General features: G+C 41.6%; 4 protein-coding genes across 4 annotated transcripts; all 4 read right to left on the bottom strand.

Annotated features, from left to right (window-relative positions):
- Positions 1–3,981: 3,981 nt before the first annotated feature.
- On the bottom strand, positions 3,982–4,943 carry LOC307200192 (olfactory receptor 13H1-like; the record flags this gene model as incomplete). The annotated part of the gene is made up of 1 exon (XM_079948610.1): positions 3,982–4,943. Exon 1 carries the CDS (start codon positions 4,915–4,917, stop codon positions 3,982–3,984), a length of 936 nt encoding a protein of 311 aa, XP_079804736.1. The 5' UTR covers positions 4,918–4,943.
- Positions 4,944–7,398: 2,455 nt separating this feature from the next.
- Positions 7,399–9,223, bottom strand: LOC307200189 (olfactory receptor 13H1-like; the record flags this gene model as incomplete). Its single annotated transcript, XM_079948607.1, has 1 exon — positions 7,399–9,223. One exon carries the CDS (start codon positions 9,221–9,223, stop codon positions 8,288–8,290), a length of 936 nt encoding a protein of 311 aa, XP_079804733.1. The 3' UTR covers positions 7,399–8,287.
- Positions 9,224–13,010: 3,787 nt separating this feature from the next.
- On the bottom strand, positions 13,011–15,505 carry LOC307200187 (olfactory receptor 13H1-like). Its single transcript, XM_079948605.1, has 2 exons — positions 15,459–15,505; positions 13,011–14,006 (listed from the first exon to the last, which is right to left on the bottom strand). The coding sequence occupies exon 2, from the start codon at positions 13,975–13,977 to the stop codon at positions 13,042–13,044; it is 936 nt and encodes a 311-aa protein (XP_079804731.1). The 5' UTR covers positions 13,978–14,006; positions 15,459–15,505; the 3' UTR covers positions 13,011–13,041.
- Positions 15,506–17,271: 1,766 nt separating this feature from the next.
- LOC307200191 (olfactory receptor 13H1-like) lies at positions 17,272–18,573 on the bottom strand. The gene has a single exon (XM_079948609.1). The coding sequence runs from the start codon at positions 18,554–18,556 to the stop codon at positions 17,621–17,623; it is 936 nt and encodes a 311-aa protein (XP_079804735.1). The 5' UTR covers positions 18,557–18,573; the 3' UTR covers positions 17,272–17,620.
- Between the last annotated feature and the right edge of the window lie 4,936 nt (positions 18,574–23,509).

The following is a 23,509-nucleotide window of genomic DNA, read 5'->3' as shown; positions in this document are numbered from 1 at the left end:
GTTTCGGGTGTAGAATGCTATGAGAAAGTAGATTCTGCCCCTGTAAATACAGATCTTTCTGTAATAATGTAACTGAGAGCAGATTAACATAACACAACTCTCTTAGATGCAGGATGTGTCATATTGGACACCTGGGACCTTGGCTCAAATATTTGTTTGACCATGAAGTTTAGTAGCAGTGACCGTAGGCAGTCTTTCTCAGCCTAAGCTGCCTCAAAGGGTTGTTCTGAGAGGAACTGGGATAGCCCAGTCTTATCAACAGCCATTTAAAAAATAAAAGCATTTCCTGTAGTAAGTAAGCACTGCTTCAGGTGGGGAAATGCTTGCAAACTGGATGGGAATGAGCTCCATTCCCCACCCAATCACAGGCACTTGAATTTTGAGTACTAGCAACGTTCATGGGTTTTCTTTTCTTTTTTCCAAGATAGAGATGGGAGGAAAGCTGAGGAACAAGCTGTGAAGTCAATACATTCCACAGTGCCCTGTTTAGTCAGTGGACTCATGTCAGAGTTTTGGAAGTGGGCTATCGTTCTTGGTGGGCAACAGTAAAGTTGCCTAAGGGATCAAAGAGGAATATAAAATATTTCCCAGCCTTTCCCCCATCCATTTCCTCTGCTTGGTGTTTATGGATGCTACAATCACAGCAAAATCTGAGAAGACAATGCTAAACTAAATTTGTTAGAAGACCAGTTAAGCAAGGCAATTGACAGCAAGAGAGATGCTGGCAATCACTGTTCCAGATGAATCTTCCTGTGTGATTTTCAGCTACTCTGAATTCAAGGTTGCAATGGTTTTTGAGTCCACAAACCAATTTAGTTAAAACAGTTCTGTGTGATCTTTGCCCCATTGACTTGCCTGGCTTCAATTGCCTTCACATTTATAGACTCAGGCTTGCCTGAAGCTGCTTTAAGTTGATTAAGGTCAATGGCACATGTCAGTAAAGTGTTTACTCTGACAGGTACATAGGAACATATGAATCTGCCTTCTACTGAGACTGGCCAGTAAGCCAGAGAGCTCACTATTGTCACACAGACAGCAGCACTCAAGGATTCCTGGGCAGAGTTTCTCCCAGCCCTAGATCATCCTAACAACCCACAGAACATTCTAGAGTCTCACCTCAAAAAACAAAAGTATGTTGCATTACAGAGGTAGCCAACATGGTGCCCTTGGGATGTGGTTAGACTGAGCTCCATCCTAAGCAGGGACAACAAAATGAAGATGCAAAGCCAGATAGTGAGAACAAGAGATGAATAGCTAGGTGGACCAACAGATGGACAGGGAGCCGGGAAATAAGTTGCATTAAGGACCATAAATATATTTACCAGTGCAGAAGGGTCTCTTTTGTATTATCTCCAGTAAACACCCATTTCTTGTAATCACACCCCATGAATAAGCCTATGCATATCTTAGTTCTTTGAATACACAAAGCATTTAAAAAAATATCCCAGTGTATTTGCTGCAGATCTGAGGAGCAAACATATCTCAATGCCTTTGGGATTGATTAACTCAAAGGAATTGGTACTCTTAGAGAATTGTTTACTTGCTATAAGAAGTTATGTCCCCCTTGAGCATTATGTTCCTTGATTGGACCCAGAAGACTTCAAGATCAGCCCAGTCCAGCCTACTCTTGCAGTGAATAATAATAATAATAATAATAATAATAATAATAATAATATTATGCCGGCCATCTGACCAGGTTGCCCCAGCCACTCTGGGCAGCTCCCCTCAAAATATTAAAAACTGTACAGGATACAGACTGTACTGTTACATTTCTCCATGTGCAATAGCACTTACTTGACTTTGGTTTCCTTTGAAAGGAGGCTTATTGCCATTTTGTAATATTAAATGAAATCAGCAAAACAAGGAGTGCAAATAGAGCAATATTGGACCTCTGAGAAGTAGAAGCATGCACATGTACTCAGTACTTGGTTTGGGCCCCTTTTGCATCAATTACTGCCTCAATATTAATAATTAATATTCTAATTTTCTGAGATTGTTAATTTGGGGTTTTCATCAGCTGTATGCCATAAACATCACAATTATAAGAGATAAAGGCTTGACATATCTCGCTTTGCATGTCATGAGTCTATCTCATATATTAGTTTCACCTTTTAAGTTGAATTACTGAAATAAATGAACTTTTCCACAATATTCTAATTTTTTGAGTTTCACTTGTAAACAGATGTGAATCTGATCAGCATCTGGGCATAAGCTGCTTTGAGCAGGCCATATCAGACAATCTGACTCCCATTTTGTGGGGAGAAAAATAGATATAAACCTTCCATGTGGGAGAATTGGCTGGATCCCTAGATCTAAAGTGCGGGGCTAAACACACACTCCAGCAAGAGAGAGCCTGCAGCAGAGTTTAAAAACACAGAATTGTGCAGTAAGTGAGTGAAGCATTAGAATAATAGTCTGTTGGGCCTTTTAAATATTCTTAACACAGAGAACTCCCTTGTTCAACTCAAAAGTCTTTCTCCCTTTATCTGTGTATGTGTGCTGAAGAGAGGGAAATGGTAATATTTCCCTTTCCAGTTCCCAAGGAAAAGGTTATTGGGAGGGTAGACTTTTCTCCTAGGAAGAGTTTACACCAGGCATAGGCAAACTCGGCCCTCCAGATGTTTTGGGACTACAATTCCCATCATGCCTGACCACTGGTCCTGCTAGCTACAGATCATGGGAGTTGTAGGTCAAAAACATCTAGTGGGCCAAGTTTGCCTATGCCTGGTTCACACCATTGTACTCCCTGCTCACATGGCAAAAAGAGTTCAGAGGGAAAAGGAGAGACTGACACATTTGCAGAGACATGCAACATTTTTATTTAAGATATTGAAAACCAAATAAACATGACTGTGCACAAATGGTTCCACACATTTCAAAGCATGTTTTGATTTCATGCCAGGATTTCAAAAGCTTGCTTCCCAGTTACAGATCTTTAGGTTACACAGGGCAGCACATAAGCTAGGGATGCCATCTTCATTTCAACATCAGGAAATGGCATTGCATGCCAAGTTGGGTGGGACATGTCCTCCGGCTCACCCATAGCTCTATTCTGGACCTTCTGCTTGTGGAAGTTGCACAGCTCAGTTGGTTAGATCATGGTGCTGATGATACCAAGGTTGCCGGTTTGATCCCCCTATGGGACCGCTGCCTATTCGTGCATTGTAGGGGGTTGGACTAGATGGTCCTCAGAGTCCCTATGACTTCTACAATTCTGTGATTCTGAGGGAGCTGCTGAATCGAGACAATTGTGTTTCCATAACACTTGCCTTTGTGCTACATTTCCAGGCACAGATTTGGGCTTTCCAGTCCATGTCCAAGCATGTATTTATTTTTGCCCCACCACTTTCCCCATGAAAACCCACTCTTTGCCACTGAATTGGAGCAAATGGCAATTTGTGGAAAACCCGAATTTCTGTTTGTTCCAATTCAGCAGTAGAGACTGGGTTTTCCTGGGGAATGTGGAGGGACAAAAAATGGAAAGTGAGTGGACACGGGCCAGGGAAGTGCAGACCTGTGGCATAATCTTTAATGGACTTTAGCCCTTATCATCAGACATCTGAAAATGAAGGAATATATGGAAACCTAAGAAGAAATCATCTAAAGTGCCACAGGAGTCTTTGATGTTTTTGTTCTGGCAGACTAAAACAGGTTCCCTTCTGGAATTTGTTTGCTCAGGTCCTTCATGCTGTTACTACATTTTCCAGGTCAAACATTCAAAATTCCACAACAGCTGAATTCCCAAGCTCAAAAGTCAGTGCTCGACATCAGAAATGTTTGTGTTTCATTATTTCACTATCCATAAACCTCACTTTCCTATTTTGCAAGACTTTAGGTGACAAATTATAGGTTTTTCTAGACACAAAAGTATTAGTTGAACAGACACTTGTGGGGACCAGTACAAATGTGCACCTATTCAAAAATATACATCAAAAGAAAAGGCCAGCATTTCTGATATTAAAGGGAGGGGGCTGGTAGGTATCAGAGGTCTCTCTTCCTCCCTGTCACTTTCCGGAAAGCTTGTTTCACATCCTTATTCCTTAAGCTATAGATCAGTGGATTCAACATGGGTGTGACGGTGCCATAGAATAAGGAAACGTATTTGTCTAGATCTGAGGATGTCTTGGTTTGAGGCTGTAAGTACATTGACATGGCTGTTCCATAGAATATGGTGACCACCATGAGATGTGAACTACAGGTTGAGAAGGCCTTGGTCCTGTTCTCTGTGGATTGCATTTTCAACACGGTGGTGATAATACGGGCATAGGTGACCAAGATGAAGCCGAAGGGAAGAAGCAGAGTAAGGATACTGGTGGCAAACATTGACACCTGGTTTCCACTAGTGTCTGAGCAGGCCAACTTGAGCATAGCCTGGACCTCACACGTGATGTGGTTGATAACATTATGCCCACATAGAGAGGCCTGTGAGGTGACAGAAGGTACCAGGATCAGGAGGAAGGAGCTTCCCCATGAAATGGTTGCCATAGCAATGCAAACGTTATTGCTCATGATGATATTATAGCGCAGGGGGTTGCAAACAGCCACCCAGCGGTCGTAGGACATCATCGCCAGCAGGAAGCATTCTGTCATCCCCAAGAAGAGGGAGATGTACATTTGGGCATAACAGCCAGAATGGGAAATGGTGGTCTTAGCTGACAGGCAATGAGCCAACATCTGGGGGATGGTGCTGGTAGTATAGCAGATGTCAAGGAAAGACAGGTTGCCAAGGAAGAAGTACATGGGGGTGTGCAGGCGGGGGTCCACCACAGCAAGCAGCAGGAGGAGACCGTTGCCCACCACAGTGATGAGGTAGATGAGGAGAAAGAGGCCAAAGAGGGCGATCTTCGTCTGAGGGTTACTAGAGAGGCCCAGCAGGATGAATTCTGTCGTGGTAGTCTCATTCTCTCTTCTGCCCATGTTATCTCCCTCTAAGGGCTTACCTGGGATGGAAACAGGAAAATAAATTGGAAGTAAATAGCCTCACCTGACCCAAGAGTGTTGTATTAATTTATATTGAGGCTTACATCTTGTATTATTGCTGAAGCCTCAAGGCTGCTAGGCAATAATGAGGAAAATAAGAATCAGGAAAACCCCACAATATTAGAAGCAAACTAAAAACTGCAAGGAGGGGGAGTTGAAGAAGTCAGGGAGTGGGAAGAGGGAAATAGGTCTTGGAAGCCATTAAATTTCAAACTTGAGAAGGGCAGAAGGGATGCAATGAGTAATTGTATATGAGACACAAAAGTGAGAGGCAGCATCAGAAAACCCCACCACCACCCACGCAACAAAACAATCCAGATTTAGTCATGCTTATAGTAGACCCAATACACACACACACACACACACACACAGTACATACAATTATTGTGTTTTTTAATGTAGCCCACTGTGGGTAGCTCTCAGTATCATCAGCCCATACATACATACCTCTGAAACTAGCACTGAAATCCATGGAACTTATATTAATCATAATGTGAGCAGAAGTCTGGAAATGCAACTTAGTCAGACTGCACTTCTCCAGCGATTTACTTCTGTCAGATCAGCTAGAATTAGGATTGCAACTTGAATTCAGACTGAATATATTTACAACAAAGGAGAGGAAGTCCTCTAACATCCCACCACCATGAAAAGCATAATTAACGTGTATAATTTTATTGTCACAAGACGAAACAATGGCCATTAGACAACTTTAAAGGGAGTTAGAAAATAAGAGAACAAGAAGAATATTCATTGAAAGAAGACTGGAAACTGTTTCCTGATTATATGCGTGAAAATTGTGTACATTTAAAAACGCTGGTACCATTAAGATAACTTCAACAGTGTAAACAAGTTTTGATGGTGTAACAATGGATTACTGAATGGTTTAGTTCATTTAAAATATGCAGGGATGTACAGTATGCAAAATGAACCACAGAAAGAGAAGAAGGGAAGTCATTGATTTAAGGTTGTTTAAATGAATATTTTGAAGTGTAAATTAGAAAAATCTAATAAAAACAATATATATATAAAATAAAATAGGGAATTACATTAGAAACCCCCCCCCCCCCGTGGATCAAAGTATCCCGAACTGTAAGCCAGGATAGATAAAAATGAAACATCAACATGCAGAGGAGGTATGACTCTGTATACCAGATGCTGAGGACAAATTACAAGGCTAGGGAAATGCCATCAGTTTCATGGCGGCATCAGGGAGCAGGTCCATGACGGGTGACCATTGTTTGAAACAAAGAGTATCGGACGAGATGGCCTCATCGATCAAGACATGTATTATATTATATTATTACAGGAGACAAAGTCATAACTGGTTCTGTCCTAAATTCTCATTTAACATCCTTAGAAGGAAAAGGAAAGACAGTAACTCACCATAGCAATGACTTAATCTTCCAGAGTTTTTGGCACCCGTTCACAAATTTTCCCTCACTTGTGAAAAATGAAAGACATGCAAATTACCTACAAATATTAGAGAATAGGATACTGTGTGCCATAGCTTGGGCATTTTAAATAAGTCCACAACTATCCCATAGATCAGTGGAATTTAAAAAATGCATTGTCTCCATCTAGGGTGGGGGGGAGAGAGAAACTGCAGCCAGGAACAGGACATGTTTGCAGTAGTTTTCACAACTGACGAAAAACTCCTGATTCATTGAAGGTTTAGATAACAAAATTCTCTAACTTGGTCATTTCCCAGGACTGTCATCTTATCCACAGGGAGATAATCCACTCTGTACTGTAGTTCATTAGGGAGCACTTGCACATTAGCAATTAAATAGTTTTTTCTTTCTCCTCAGTGACAAATGTACCCAAAGATCAGGAAAAAACTGTTTATGTATGCTACAACAGCTGCCCAGATGATTTATGCCAGGCGCAGTGAAACTTGGCTCTCCACTTCTTTTGGGACTACAATTCCCATCATGCCTGACCACTGGTCCTGCTAGCTACAGATCATGGGAGTTGTAGGTCAAAAACATCTGGTGGGCCAAGTTTGCCTATGCCTGGTTTACACCATTGTACTCCCTGCTCACATGGCAAAAAGAGCTCAGAGGGAAAAGGAGAGACTGACACATTTGCAGAGACATGCAACATTTTTATTTAAGATATTGAAAACCAAAGAAATATGACTGTGCACAACTGGTTCCACACATTTCAAAACATGTTTTGATTTCATGCCAGGATTTCAAAAGCTTGCTTCCCAGTTACAGATCTTTAGGTTACACAGGGCAGCACATAAGCTAGGGATGCCATCTTCATTTCAACATCAGGAAATGGCATTGCATGTAAAGTTGGGTGGGACATGTCCTCCAGCTCAACCATAGCTCTGTTCTGGACCTTCTGCTTGTGGAAGTTGCACAGCTGAGTTGGTTAGATCGTGGTGCTGATGACGCCAAGGTTGCCGGTTTGATCCCCCTATGGGACCGCTGCCTATTTGTGCATTGTAGGGGGTTGGACTAGATGGTCCTCAGAGTCCCTTCCAACTCTACAATTCTGTGATTCTGAGGGAGCTGCTGAATTGAGACAATTGTGTTTCTATACCACTTGCCTTTGTGCTGCATTTCCAGGCACAGATTTGGGCTTTCCAGTCCATGTCCAAGCATGTATTTATTTTTGCCCCACCACTTTCCCCATGAAAACCCACTCTTTGCCACTGAATTGGAGCAGGTGGCAATTTGTGGAAAACCCGAATTGCTGTTTGTTCCAATTCAGCAGTAGAGACTGGGTTTTCCTGGGGAATGTGGAGGGACAAAAAATGGAAAGTGCGTGGACACGGGCCAGGGAAGTGCAGACCTGTGGCATAATCTTTAATGGACTTTAGCCCTTATCATCAGACATCTGAAAATGAAGGAATATATGGAAACCTAAGAAGAAATCAACTAAAGTGCCACAGGAGTCTTTGATGTTTTTGTTGTGGCAGACTAAAACAGGTTCCCTTCTGGAATTTGTTTGCTCAGGTCCTTCATGCTGTTAATACATTTCTCCAGGGCAAACATTCAAAATTCCACAACAGCTGAATTCCCAAGCTCAAAAGTCAGTGCTCGACATCAGAAATATTTGTTTCGTTATTTCACTATCCTTAAACCTCGCTCCCGTATTTTTCAATACTTTAGGTGACAAATTATAGGTTTTTCTAGACAGAAAAGTATCAGTTGAACAGACACTTGCGGGGACCAGTACAAATGTGCACCTATTCAAAAATATACATGAAACGAAAAGGCCACCTAAGCAAATTAATAAAACAGGAAAAAAGAAAAGGCCAGCATTTCTTATATTAAAGGGAGGGGGCTGGTAGGTATCAGAGGTCTCTCTTCCTCCCTGTCACTTTCCGGAAAGCTTGTTTCACATCCTTATTCCTTAAGCTATAGATCAGTGGATTCAACATGGGTGTGATGGTGACATAGAATATGGCAATGTATTTGTCTAGATCAGAGGATGTCTTGGTCTGAGGCTGTAAGTACATTGACATGGCTGTTCCATAGAATATGGTGACCACCATGAGATGTGAACTGCAGGTTGAGAAGGCCTTGGTCCTGTTCTCTGTGGACTGCATTTTCAATACGGTGGTGATAATACGGGCATAGGTGACCAAGATGAAGCCGAAGGGAAGAAGCAGAGTAAGGATACTGGTAGCAATCATTGACACCTGGTTTCCACTAGTATCTGAGCAGGCCAACTTGAGCATAGCCTGGACCTCACACAGAAAGTGGTTAATAACATTATGCCCACATAGAGAGGCCTGTGAGGTGAGAGAAGGTACCAGGATCAGGAGGAAGGAGCTTCCCCATGAAATGGTTGCCATAGCAGTGCAAACCTTATTGCTCATGATGATATTATAGCGCAGGGGGTTGCAAACAGCCACCCAGCGGTCGTAGGACATCATTGCCAGCAGGAGGCACTCTGTGGTCCCCAAGAAGAGGGAGATGTACATTTGGGCGTAACAGCCAGAATGGGAAATGGTGGTCTTGGCTGACAGACAATGAGCCAACATCTGGGGGATGGTGCTGGTAGTATAGCAGATGTCAAGGAAAGACAGGTTGCCAAGGAAGAAGTACATGGGGGTGTGCAGGCGGGGGTCCACCACAGCAAGCAGGAGGAGGAGACCGTTGCCCACCACAGTGATGAGGTAGATGAGGAGAAAGAGGCCAAAGAGGGCGATCTTCGTCTGAGGGTTACTAGAGAGGCCCAGCAGGATGAATTCGGTCATGGTAGTCTCATTCTCTCTTCTGCCCATGTTATTTCCTCTAAGGGCTTACCTGGGACGGAAACAGGAAAATAAATTGGAAGTAAATAGCCCCACTTGAATCAAAAGTGTTGCATTAATTTATATAGAGGCTTACATCTTGTATTATTGCTGAAGCCTCAAGGCTGCTAAGCAATAATGAGGAAAATAAGAATCAGGAAAACCCCCATAATATTAGAAGGAAACTAAAAACTGCAAGGAGTGGGAGTTGAGGAAGTTAGGGAGTGGGAAGAGGGGAATGGGTCTTGGAAGCCATCAAATTTCATTAAAAGCTTGAGAAGGGCAGAAGGGATGCAATGAGTAATTGCGTAGGAGACACCAAAGTGAGAGGCAGCATCAAAAAAACCCACCACCAGCCACTCGAGAGCCAGTGTGGTGTAGTGGTTAAGAATGGTAGATTCGTAATCTGGGGACCCGGTTCATGTCTCCGCTCCTCCACATGCAGCTGCTGGGTGAGCTTGGGCTACTCACACTTCTCTGAAGTCTCTCAGCCCCACTCACCTCACAGAGTGTTTGTTGTGGGGGAGGAAGGAAAAGGAGAATGTTATTCGCATTGAGACTCCTTCGGGTAGTGATAAAGCGGGATATCAAATCCAAACTCCTCCTCCTCCACCACCATTCAACAAAACAATCCAGATTTAGTCATGCTTATAGTAGACCCAATATATATATATACACACACACACAGTACATACAATTATTGTGTTTTTTAATGTAGCCCACTGTGGGTAGCTCATTGTATCATCAGCCCATACATACATACCTCTGAAACTAGCACCAAAATCCTTGGAACTTATATTAATCATAATGTGAGCAGAAGTCTGGAAAATGCAACTTAGTCAGATTGCACTTCTCCAGCGATTTACTTCTGTCAGATCAGATAGAATTAGGATTGCAACTTGAATTCAGACTGAACTCAATATATTTACAACAAAGGAGAGGAAGTCCTCTAACATCCCACCACCACGAAAAACATAATTAACGTGTATAATTTTATTGTCACAAGGCGACACAATGGCCATTAGACAACTTTAAAAGGGAGTTAGAAAAAAAGAGAACAAGAAGAATATTCATTGAAAGAAGACTGGAAACTGTTTCCTGATTATATGGGTGAAAATTGTATACATTTAAAAACGCTGGTAGCATTAAGATAAATTCAACAGTGTAAACAAGTTTTGATGGTGTAACAATGGATTACTGAATGGTTTAGTTCATTTAAAATATGCAGGGATGTACAGTATGCAAAATGAAAGAGAAGAAGGGAAGTCAGTGATTTAAGGTTGTTTAAATGAATATTTTGAAATGTAAATTAGAAAAATCTAATAAAAACTATACATAAAAAATGAAATAAAAGGGAATTAGAAAAAAAAATCCCACAGTGGATCAAAGTATCCCGAACTGTAAGCCAGGATAGATAAAAATGAAACATCAACATGCAGAGGAGGTATGACTCTGTATACCAGATGCTGAGGACAAATTACAAGGCTAGGGAAATGCCATCAGTTTCATGGCGGCATCAGGGAGCAGGTCCATGACGGGTGACCATTGTTTGAAACAAAGAGTATCGGAAGAGATGGACCATTGGCCTGATCTATCAAGACATGTATTATATTATTACAGGAGACAAAGTCATAACTGGTTCTGTCCTAAATTCTAATTTAACATCCTTAGAAGGAAAAGGAAAGACAGTAACTCACCATAGCAATGACTTAATCTTCCAGAGTTTTTGGCACCCGTTCACAAATTTTTCTCTCACTTGTGAAAAATGAAAGACATGCAAATTACCTACAAATATTAGAGAATAGGATACTGTGTGCCATAGTTTGGGCATTTTAAATAAGTCCACAACTATCCCATAAATCAATGAAATTAAAAAGATGCATTGCCTCCATCTAGGGTGGGGGGAGAGAGAAACTGCAGCCAGGAACAGGACATGTTTGCAGTAGTTTTCACAACTGACGAAAAACTCCTGATTCGTTGAAGGTTTAGATAACAACATTCTCTAACTTGGTCATTTTCCAGGAGTGTCATCTTATCCACAGGGAGATAATCCACTCTGTACTGTAGTTCATTAGGGAGCACTTGCACATTAGCAATTAAATAGTTTTTTTCCCCTCCTCAGTGACAAATGTACCCAAAGATCAGGAAAAAATTGTTTATGTAAGCTACAACAGCTGCCCAGATGATTTATGCCAAGCACAGGCAAACTCGGCCCTCCAGAAGTTTTGGGACTACAGTTCCCATCATGCCTGACCACTGGTCCTGCTAGCTAGGGATCATGGGAGTTGAAGGTCCAAAACATCTGGAGGGCTGAGTTTGCCTATGCCTGGTTTACACTTTGGTTGTTTCTGCTCACATGGCAAAAAGAGCTCAGAGGGAAAAGAAGAGACTGACACATTTGCAGAGACGTGCAACATTTTTATTTAAGATATTGAAAACCAAATAAACTTCACTGTGCACAAATGGTTCCACACATTTCAAAGCATGTTTTGATTTCATGTTTTTGATTTCAAAAGCTTGCTTCCCATTTCCAGATCTTTAGGTTGCACAGGGCAGCACATAAGCCAGGGATGCCATCTTCATTTCAACATCAGGAAATGGCATTGCATGCAAAGTTGGGTGGGACATGAACTCCGGCTCTATTCTGGACCTTCTGCTTGTGGAAGTTGCACAGCTGAGTTGGTTAGATCGTGGTGCTGATGATGCCAAAGTTGCAGGTTTGATCCCCCTATGGGAGCGCTGCCTATTCCTGCGTTGTAGGGGGTTGGACTGCATGATCCTCAGAGTCCCTTCCAACTCTACAATTCTGTGATTCTGAGGGAGCTGCTGAATTGAGACAATTGTGTTTCCATAACACTTGCCTTTGTGCTGCATTTCTAGGCACAGATTTGGGCTTTCCAGTCCATGTCCAAGCATGTATTTATTTTTGCCCCACCACTTTCCCCATGAAAACCCGCCCTTTGACACTGAATTGGAGCAGGTGGCAATTCATGGAAAACCCGAATTGCTGTTTGTTCCAATTCAGCAGTAGAGACTGGGATTTCCTGGGGAATGTGGAGGGACAAAAAATGGAAAGTGCGTGGACATGGGCCAGGGAAGTGCAGACCTGTGGCATAAACTTTAATGGACTTTAGCCCATATCATAAGACATCTGAAAATGAAGGAATATATGGAAACCTAAGAAGAAATAAGCTAGTCTTTAAAGCGCCACAGGAGTCTTTGATGCTTTTGTTGTAGCAGACTAAAACAGGTTCCCTTCTGGAATTTATTTGCTCAGGTTCTTCATGCTGTTACTACATTTCTCCAGGTCAAAAATTCAGAATTCCACAATAGTTGAATTCCCAAGCTCAAAAGTCAGTGCTCAACATCAAAAATGTTTGTGTTTCATTATTTCACTATCCATAAACCTCACTCCCCTATTTTTCAAGACTTTAGGTGACAAATTATAGGTTTTTCTAAACACAAAAGTAATAGTCGAAAAGACACTTGCAGGGTCCAGTACCAATGTGTGCCTATAAAAGAGTATACAGTGGTACCTCGGGTTACATACGCTTCAGGTTACAGACTCCACTAACCCAGAAATAGTACCTCGGGCTAAGAACTTTGCTTCAGGATGAGAGCAGAAATTGTGCTCCGGCACCACGGCAGCGGCGGAAGGCCCCATTAGCTAAAGTGGTGCTTCGCGTTAAGAACAGTTTCAGGTTAAGAACGGACCTCCAGAACAAATTAAGTACTTAACCCAAGGTACCACTGTACATCAAAAGAAAAGGCCAGCATTTCTGATATTAAAGGGAGGGGGCTGGTAGGTATCAGAGGTCTCTCTTCCTCCCTGTCACTTTCCAGAAAGCTTGTTTCACATCCTTGTTCCTTAAGCTATAGATCAGTGGATTCAACATGGGTGTGATGGTGCCATAGAATATGGCAATGTATTTGTCTAGATCTGAGGATGTTTTGGTCTGAGGCTGTAAGTACATTGACATGGCTGTTCCATAGAATATGGTGACCACCATGAGATGTGAACTACAGGTTGAGAAGGCCTTGGTCCTGTTCTCTGTGGACTGCATTTTCAACACGGTGGTGATAATACGGGCATAGGTGACCAAGATGAAGCCGAAGGGAAGAAGCAGAGTAAGGATGCCGGAGGCAAACATTGACACCTGGTTTCCACTAGTATCTGAGCAGGCCAACTTGAGCATAGCCTGGACTTCACACAGAAAGTGGTTAATAACATTATGCCCACATAGAGAGGCCTGTGAGGTGAGAGAAGGTACCAGGATCAGGAGGAAGGAGCTGCCCCATGAAATGATTGCCATAGCAGTGCAAACCTTATTGCTCATGATGATATTATAGCGCAGGGGGTTGCAAACAGCCACCCAGCGGTCGTAGGACATCATTGCCAGCAGGAGGCATTCTGTGGTCCCCAAGAAGAGGGAGATGTACATTTGGGCGTAACAACCAGAATGGGAAATGGTGGTCTTAGCTGACAGGCAATGAGCCAACATCTGGGGGATGGTGCTGGTAGTATAGCAGATGTCAAGGAAAGACAGGTTGCCAAGGAAGAAGTACATGGGGGTGTGCAGGCGGGGGTCCACCACAGCAAGCAGGAGGAGGAGACCGTTGCCCACCACAGTGATGAGGTAAATGAGGAGAAAGAGGCCAAAGAGGGCGATCTTCGTCTGAGGGTTACTAGAGAGGCCCAGCAGGATGAATTCGGTCATGGTAGTCTCATTCTCTCTTCTGCCCATGTTATCTCCCTTTAAGAGCTTAGCTGGAACTGAAACAGGAAAACAGATTGGAAGTAAATAGCCTCACCTGACCCAAGAGTGTTGCATTAATTTATATAGAGGCTTACATCTTGTATTATTGCTGAAGCCTCAATGCTGCTTAGCAATAATGAGGAAAATAAGAATCAGGAAAATCCCACAATATTAGAAGCAAACTAAAAACTGCAAGGAGTGGGAGTTGAAGAAGTCAGGGAGTGGGGAATGAGTCTTGGAAGCCATCAAATTTCATTAAATGCTTGAGAAGGGCAGAAAGGATGCAATGAGTAATTGCGTAGGAGACACAAAAGTGAGAGGCAGCATCAAAAAAGCCCACCACCACCCACTCAACAAAACAATCCAGATTTAGTCATGCCTATAGTAGACCCATTTTATACACAACCACAACCACACCCACACACACATCCCATGCAATTACTGTTGTATTTTTTTAATGTAGTCAGCTGAGGGCACCTCACAGTATCATCAGCCCATGCATACATACCTCTAAAACTAGCACTGAAATCCATGGAACTTATAATAATGTGAGCAGAAGTCATAATTATGTGAGCAGAAGTCATAATGTGAGCAGAAGTCTGGAAAATGCAACTTAGTCAGACTGGACTTCTCTAGCGATTTACTTCTGTCAGATCAGATAGAATTAGGATTACACATTGAATTCAGACTGAACTCAATATATTTACAACAAAGGAGAGGAAGTCCTCTAACATCCCACCACCATGAAAAACATAATTAACGTGTATAATTTTATTGTCACAAGGCGACACAATGGCCATTAGACAACTTTAAAGGGAGTTAGAAAATAAGAGAACAAGAAGAATATTCATTGAAAGAAGACTGGAAACTGTTTACTAATTATATGGTTGAAAATTGTGTACATTTAAATATGCTGGTAGCATTAAGAGAAATTCAACAGTGTAAACCAATTTTGCTGGTGTAACAATGGATTACTGAATGGTATAGTTCATTTAAAATATGCAGGGATGTATGCTATGCAAAATGAACCATAGAAAGAGAAGAAGGGAAGTCAATGATTTAAGGTTGTCTAAATGAATATTTTGAAATGAAAAATCTAATAAAAACTATACATAAAATTAATAAAATAAAAAGGAATTAGAAAAAAAAATCCCACAGTGGATCAAAGTATCCCGAACTGTAAGCCAGGATAGATAAAAATGAAACATCAACATGCAGAGGAGGTATGACTCTGTATACCAGATGCTGAGGACAAATTACAAGGCAAGGGAAATGTTTCATGGCAGCATCAGGGAGCAGGTCCATGACGGGTGACCATTGTTTGAAACAAAGAGTATCGGACGAGATGTACCGTTGGCCTGATCTATCAAGATATGTATTATATTATTACAGGAGACAAAGTCATAACTGGTTCTGTCCTAAATTCTAATTTAACATCCTTAGAAGGAAAAGGAAAGACAGTAACTCACCATAGCAATGCCTTAATCTTCCAGAGTTTTTGGCACCCGTTCACAAATTTTCCCTCACTTGTGAAAAATGAAAGACATGCAAAGTACCTACAAATATTAGAGAATATGATAGCGTGTGCCATAGTTTGGGCATTTTAAATAAGTCCACAACTATCCCATAAATCAATGAAATTTAAAAAATGCATTGTCTCCATCTAGTTTGGGAGGAGAGAGAAACTGCAGCCAGGAACAGGACATGTTTGCAGTAGTTTTCACAACTCATGAAAAACCCCTGATTCGTTGAAGGTTTAGATAACAACATTCTCTAACTTGGTCATTTTCCAGGACTGTCATCTTATCCACAGGGAGATAATCCACTCTGTACTGTAGTTCATTAGGGAGCACTTGCACATTAGCAATTAAATAGTTTTTTCTTTCTCCTCAGTGACAAATGTACCCAAAGATCAGGAAAAAACTGTTTATGTATGCTACAACAGCTGCCCAGATGATTTATGCCAAGCACAGGCAAACACGGCCCTCCAGATGTTTTGGGACTACAGTTCCCATCATGCCTGACCACTGGTCCTGCTAGCTAGGGATCATGGTCCTGCTAGCTAGGGATCATGGTCCTGCTAGCTAGGGCTCATGGAAGTTGTAGGTCAAAAACATGTGGCGGGCCAAGTATGCCTATGCCTGGTTTACACTTTGGTTCTTTCTGCTAACATGGCAAAAATAGCTCAGAGGGAAAAGGAGAAACTGACACATTTGCAGAGGCGTGCAACATTTTTATTTAAGATATTGAAAACCAAATAAACTTCACTGTGCACTGTGCACAACTGGTTCCACACATTTCCCGCTTACAGACCTTTAGGTTACGCAGGGCAGCACATAAGCCAGGGATGCCATCTTCATTTTAACATCAGGAAATGGCATTGCATGCCAAGTTGGGTGGGACATGTCCTCCGGCTCACCCATAGCTCTATTCTGGACCTTCTGCTTGTGGAAGTTGCTTAGCTCAGTTGGTTAGATCGTGGTGCTGATGACGCCAAGGTTGCAGGCTTGATCCCCCTATGGGACCGCTGCCTATTCCTGCATTGTAGGGGGTTGGACTAGATGCTCCTCAGAGTCCCTACGACTTCTACAATTCTGTGATTCTGAGGGAGCTGCTGAACTGAGACAATTGTGTTTCCATAACACTTGCCTTTGTGCTGCATTTCTAGGCACAGATTTGGGCTTTCCAGTCCATGTCCAAGCATTTACTGTATTTTTCGCTCCAGAAGACGCACCAGACCATAAGATGCACCTAGTTTTTGGAGGAGGAAAACAAGAAAAAAATATATTCTGTATCTCAGAAGCCCGAACAACAAGAGGGATCGCTGCACAGTGAAAGCAGCGATACCTCTTGCTGTTCTAGCTTCTGGGATAGCCTGCGCAGCCTGCATTCGCTCCATAAGACGAACACACATTTCCCCTTAATTTTTAGGAGGGAAAAAGTGAGTCTTATAGAGCAAAAAATACGGTATTTATGTTTGCCCCACCACTTTCCCCATGAAAACCCGCTCTTTGACACTGAATTGGAGCAAGCGGCAATTTGTGGAAAACCCAAATTGCTGTTTATTCCAATTCAGCAGTAGAGACTGGGTTTTCCTGGGGAATGTGGAGGGACAAAAAATGGAAAGTGTGTGGACATGGCCAGGGAAGTGCAGACCTGTGGCATAATCTTTAATGGACTTTAGCCCATATCATCAGACATCTGAAAATGAAGGAATATATGGAAACCTAAGACGAAATAAGCTAGTCTTTAAAGTGCCACAAGAGTCTTTGATGTTTTTGTTGTGGCAGACTAAAACAGGTTCCCTTCTAGAATTTGTTTGCTCAGGTTCTTCATGCTGTTACTACATTTCTCCAGGTCAAACATTCAGAATTCCACAACAGCTGAATTCCCAAGCTCAAAAGTCAGTGCTCGACATCAGAAATGTTTGTGTTTCATTATTTCACTATCCTTAAACCTCGCTTTCCTATTTTTCAAGACTTTAGGTGACAAATTATAGGTTTTTCTAGACACAAAAGTATTAGTTGAAAAGACAATTGTGGGGACCAGTACAAATGTGCACCTATACAAAAATATACATCAAAAGAAAAGGCCAGCATTTCTGATATTAAAAGGAGGGGGCTGGTAGGTATCAGAGGTCTCTCTTCCTCCCTGTCACTTTCCGGAAAGCTTGTTTCACATCCTTGTTCCTTAAGCTATAGATCAGTGGATTCAACATGGGTGTGATGGTGCCATAGAATATGGCAATGTATTTGTCTAGATCTGAGGATGTTTTGGTCTGAGGCTGTAAGTACATTGACATGGCTGTTCCATAGAATATGGTGACCACCATGAGATGTGAACTACAGGTTGAGAAGGCCTTGGTCCTGTTCTCTGTGGACTGCATTTTCAACACGGTGGTGATAATACGGGCATAGGTGACCAAGATGAAGCCGAAGGGAAGAAGCAGAGTAAGGATACTGGTGGCAAACATTGTCACCTGGTTTCCACTAGTGTCTGAGCAGGCCAACTTGAGCATAGCCTGGACCTCACACGAAAAGTGGTTGATAACATTATGCCCACATAGAGAGGCCTGTGAGGTGACAGAAGGTACCAGGATCAGGAGGAAGGAGCTTCCCCATGAAATGGTTGCCATAGCAATGCAAACCTTATTGCTCATGATGATATTATAGGGCAGGGGGTTGCAAACAGCCACCAAGCGGTCGTAGGACATCATCGCCAGCAGGAGGCATTCTGTCATCCCCAAGAAGAGGGAGATGTACATTTGGGCATAACAGCCAGAATGGGAAATGGTGGTCTTGGCTGACAGGCAATGAGCCAACATCTGGGGGATGCTGCTGGTAGTATAGCAGATGTCAAGGAAAGACAGGTTGCCAAGGAAGAAGTACATGGGGGTGTGCAGGTGGGGGTCCACCACAGCAAGCAGCAGGAGGAGACCGTTGCCCACCACAGTGATGAGGTAAATGAGGAGAAAGAGGCCAAAGAGGGCGATCTTCGTCTGAGGGTTACTAGAGAGGCCCAGCAGGATGAATTCGGTCATGGTAGTCTCATTCTCTCTTCTGCCCATGTTATCTCCCTCTAAGGGCTTACCTGGAACTGAAACAGGAAAACAGATTGGAAGTAAATAGCGTCACCTGACCCAATAGTTATGCGTTAATTTATATTGAGGCTTACATCTTGTATTATTGCTGAAGCCTCAAGGCTGCTAAGCAATAATGAGGAAAATAAGAATCAGGAAAACCCCACAATATTAGAAGCAAACTAAAAACTGCAAGGAGGGGGAGTTGAAGAAGTCAGGGAATGTGGAATGAGTCTTGGAAGCCATCAAATTTCATTGAGAGCTTGAGAAGGCAGAAGGTATGCGATGAGTAATTGTGTAGGAGACACAAAATGAGAGGCAGCATCAAAAAACCCCACCACCTCCCACTCAACAAAACAACCAGATTTAGTCATGCTTATAGTAGACCCATTACACACACACACACACACACACATATATATATATATATATACACACAAACACACCTTTTTTAATGTAGTCAGCTGAGGGCAGCTCACAGTATCATCAGCCCATACATACATACCTCTGAAACTAGCACTGAAATCCATGGAACTTATATTAATCATAATGCGAGCAGAAGTGATAAAGCGGGATATCAAATCCAAACTCCTCGTCCTCCACCACCACTCAGCAAAACAATCCAGATTTAGTCATGCTTATAGTAGACCCAACACACACACACACACACACACACACACACAGTACATACAATTATTGTGTTTTTTAATGTAGCCCACTGTGGGTAGCTCTCAGTATCATCAGCCCATACATACATACCTCTGAAACTAGCACTGAAATCCATGGAACTTATATTAATCATAATGTGAGCAGAAGTCTGGAAAATGCAACTTAGTCAGACTGCACTTCTCCAGCAATTTACTTCTGTCAGATCAGATAGAATTAGGATTGCAACTTGAATTCAGACTGAACTCAATATATTTACAACAAAGGAGAGGAAGTCCTCTAACATCCCACCACCATGAAAAACATAATTAACGTGTTTAATTTTATTGTCACAAGGTGACACAATGGCCATTAGACAGCTTTAAAAGGGAGTTAGAAAATAAGAGAACAAGAAGAATATTCCTTGAAAGAAGACTGAAACTGTTTCCTGATTATATGGGTGAAAATTGTACACATTTAAAAACGCTGGTACCATTAAGATAACTTCAACAGTGTAAACAAGTTTTGATGGTGTAACAATGGATTACTGAATGGTTTAGTTCATTTGAAATATGCAGGGATGTACAGTATGCAAAATGAACCACAGAAAGAGAAGAAGGGAAGTCATTGATTTAAGGTTGTCTAAATGAATATTTTGAAATGTAAATTAGAAATATCTAATAAAAACTATATATAAAAATAAAATGAAATGGAATTACATTAGAACCCCCCCCCAGTGGATTAAAGTATCCCCAACTGTAAGCCAGGATAGATAAAAATGAAACATCAACCTGCAGAGGAGGTATGACTCTGTATACCAGATGCTGAGGACAAATTACAAGGCAAGGGAAATGCCATCAGTTTCATGGCGGCATCAGGGAGCAGGTCCATGACGGGTGACCATTGATTGAAACAAAGAGTATCGGACGAGATGTACCGTTGGCCTGATCTATCAAGACATGTATTATATTATATTATTACAGGAGACAAAGTCATAACTGGTTCTGTCCTAAATTCTCATTTAACCTCCTTAGAAGGAAAAGGAAAGACAGTAACTCACCATAGCAATGACTTAATCTTCCAGAGTTTTTTGCACCCGTTCACAAATTTTCCCTCACTTGTGAAAAATGAAAGACATGCAAAGTACCTACAAATATTAGAGAATAGGATAGTGTGTGCCATAGTTTGGGCATTTTAAATAAGTCCACAACTATCCCATAAATCAATGAAATTTAAAAAATGCATTGTCTCCATCTAGGGTGGGGGGAGAGAGAAACTGCAGCCAGGAACAGGACTTGTTTGCAGTAGTTTTCACAACTCACGAAAAACCCCTGATTCGTTGAAGGTTTAGATAACAACATTCTCTAACTTGGTCATTTCCCAGGATTCTCATCTTATCCGCAGGGAGATAATGCACTCTGTACTGTAGATCATTAGGGAGCACTTGCACATTAGCAATTAAAAAATTTTTTCGCTCCTCAGTGACAAATGTACCCAAAATCGGGGGTGGGGACTGTTTATGTATGCAACAACAGCTGCCCAGATGATTTATGCCAGGCACAGGTAAACTCGGCCCTCCAGATGTTTTGGGACTACAATTCCCATCATCCTTGACCATTGGTCCTGCTAGCTAGGGATCATGGAAGTTGTAGGCCAAAAACATCTGGAGGGCCGAGTTTGTCAATGCCTGATTTATGCACAAAGATGGAAATAATAAACAGTCCCAACCAAGGAGGATTGGCAGATGAAATTGATGGACTATGCAGGGATGGCTAAACTCACATAAGGAACCAGGAAGAAGAAGAAAATTCAGTAAAGAATGGAAAAATTTGTGGACTATTTGAAAAATTATTGTGAACAACTTAAATCATTAGCAGGCTTAGCATAAATTGAGCAGTTAAGATATAAATGAAATAGAATTTTAGGAGAAAAACAAATAAATAAGGAATTAATTTGGATATGTAGCAGTAAAGTTAAAATGTAAGGAGCCAAAGAGAGGAAATAGAATCAAATTGTAGGTTTGCTTTCTTTCTTTCTTCTTTAATTAAACTTGTATGTGTGTTGTAAAACTGAAAAACTATTTAAAGAAAATACACTGACAAATGAAGAGGAGGACACAGAGCAGCAGAGAAGGGGTATATTTTCAGCTATATTGGAAACCTAATATTGGAGTTATCCTCTTAAAAAGTGTAACAGTAGGGATTTTCATCCATTTTTATTCATTCTGAATCAAATCAAATTCTGCTTTATCTTGGCGTAGGTTATGTGGCTTCCCACCACTATCTCCAGTACCCCAGAATGACAAAAGTTCTAGTGGCATTCTGGGAAAGGCCTTCTCGGCCATTATGTCATTTTTGTTAAGGTTCTGATCATGCCCATTGGGTATCATAGGTTGTGACCAATATTAATCATTTTCAGAATAGACCTATTGAAATGAATGCCGATCATTAATCTAGGTACATTATTTTCAATCAGTCTACTCTGAGGAGAACTTAGTTTAAGACAACCCCAAGTTATAGAAAACTATAATTATTGTCTTCCTCAATCACTGAGCATTTTTTATTTTATTATTATTTTTTTAATTCATTTTGTTTCTCAAGCAGTTGCTTGAGGTTGCTATTATGTTTCCAGTGGTACATAAACTCACAATCACAACTGCTTTTCATACTTAACACATTTCAACATGGTATAAATACAACTGTTATTTCACTAAAGGAATAAGTTGGTTTATTATTTTAACCAACAGAAGTTAGAATCCAGACTCAAGTATCAAAATGAATACATGCCATCACCAATAAATAGAGGATTAAAATGAACACAAAGTATTATCATATTTTGGCATACTTTGAAAACTAATTTGATGTACAACTGTGCTAACCAATTGGATGTTGCTTTAGTAATGCAGTAGGTACCAGAAGGCACAATTCCAGCAAGTGCTTGTTCAAGTTAATTTTTCCGTAAGAGATCTAACTATGGCAGATTTGAAACAAGCAGAAGGTTCCTGATGAGAAGGTTCTTCCTTCAGAGAAGCTGAACAGCTGGTTTAAACTGATTCTATTATCTCTTCCACTCATGGTCATGCTGACTAGGCCAGAAAGAGCCTGAGTTTCACTTTCTATCTTTCTCTTTGCTTCTGGTGTGTTGTTCTGTACATAGTATGCTTAGTGTTAAGGTTTTAGTCTTATTATAAATTGTTGTAAGTTTAGGTTAAGTCTGCTGCAACTAGATTTCTTATGGACAGTGCCAATCCTGAATGTATGGATTTGTGACCATTAGGCGCATTTACCTTCAGTAGCAGTAGTAAAACTCTGCTGGATGGAATATTAATTGCCTGTGGTCTATTTTGAGGGAATCCTGCAAAGTGCTAAGTCCTTTTTACTCTGCTAACTATACGTTGGAGCTCTGCTCTGGATCAATATGAGCAGAATTCATGACACAATCTTGACATTAAAGCTATGGAGGTGGCCTAAGAGCAAGTTATTTTTTGTTGGAAGAGAGGACTTAGCTAATGTTGCAGTGGACAAGCAACATTGCGAATGACCTTAACTTGTAACAATACAAACAAAACTAAATTTTAAACAATACCTTGCAATCATTTTGTGAATAATAATAATAATAATAATAATAATAGCTTTGCTTCTTGCAGTGAGGGAACCACCAGAAGGCCCTGAGAGGTGGACCTCAGTGTCTGGGCTGAATGATGGGGTTGGAGACGCTCATTCAGGTATACTGGGCCAAGGCCGTTTAGGGCTTTAAAGGTCCACACCAACACTTTGAATTGTTCTCAGAAGCACAATTCTTTACCTCTCAGTAGCTGCCTGGTGTTTACATCCAGTCTCATAACGATAATATAGCATTTGGGAAGAAAAATGAAGCCCGGTAATGCAATATTGGAGACTAAGGTGGAGAAGATCTCCACAGTCACCATATATTTTCCTTTGGCGCTCAAGTAGCAATGCAGAAATCACACATGGACACACTGGCGGAGGAAGGGGTGTGTGGTAAGTGTGGTCCACCCCTGGTGTCATCACTGAGGGGGGATGACATCGCCACCCCGCCCCGGGTGCGCAGCTAGCTCCACCTCTGCATGGACATAGGAAAAAACAACCCCAACCGCTCCCCCCCCCAGAAGACCCACATGCTGAAGGAGATAAACTTGAATCCCGATTGAGTCATACTTTGAACCAGTGCTTGGAAAGTTAATTTTTAAAATGAATTTTTTCCCGTTCCCATTCTTCCCTCCAAAAAGGAATTCATTCCAGTTCAAGTTCACTCCCTCCAAAAAGGAACTAATCC

Source organism: Podarcis cretensis (assembly GCF_951804945.1).
Source record: "Podarcis cretensis genome assembly, chromosome: 13".
Classification (NCBI taxonomy): domain Eukaryota; kingdom Metazoa; phylum Chordata; class Lepidosauria; order Squamata; family Lacertidae; genus Podarcis; species Podarcis cretensis.
The sequence above is the reverse complement of the archived record's forward strand: the minus strand, read 5'-3'. Positions and strand labels throughout refer to the sequence as shown.

Excerpts from the sequence above, each read along its gene's own strand:
- LOC307200187 (XM_079948605.1), bottom strand. The coding sequence starts at position 13,977 with ATGGGCAGAAGAGAGAATGAGACTACCATGACCGAATTCATCCTGCTG.
- LOC307200191 (XM_079948609.1), bottom strand. The coding sequence starts at position 18,556 with ATGGGCAGAAGAGAGAATGAGACTACCATGACCGAATTCATCCTGCTG.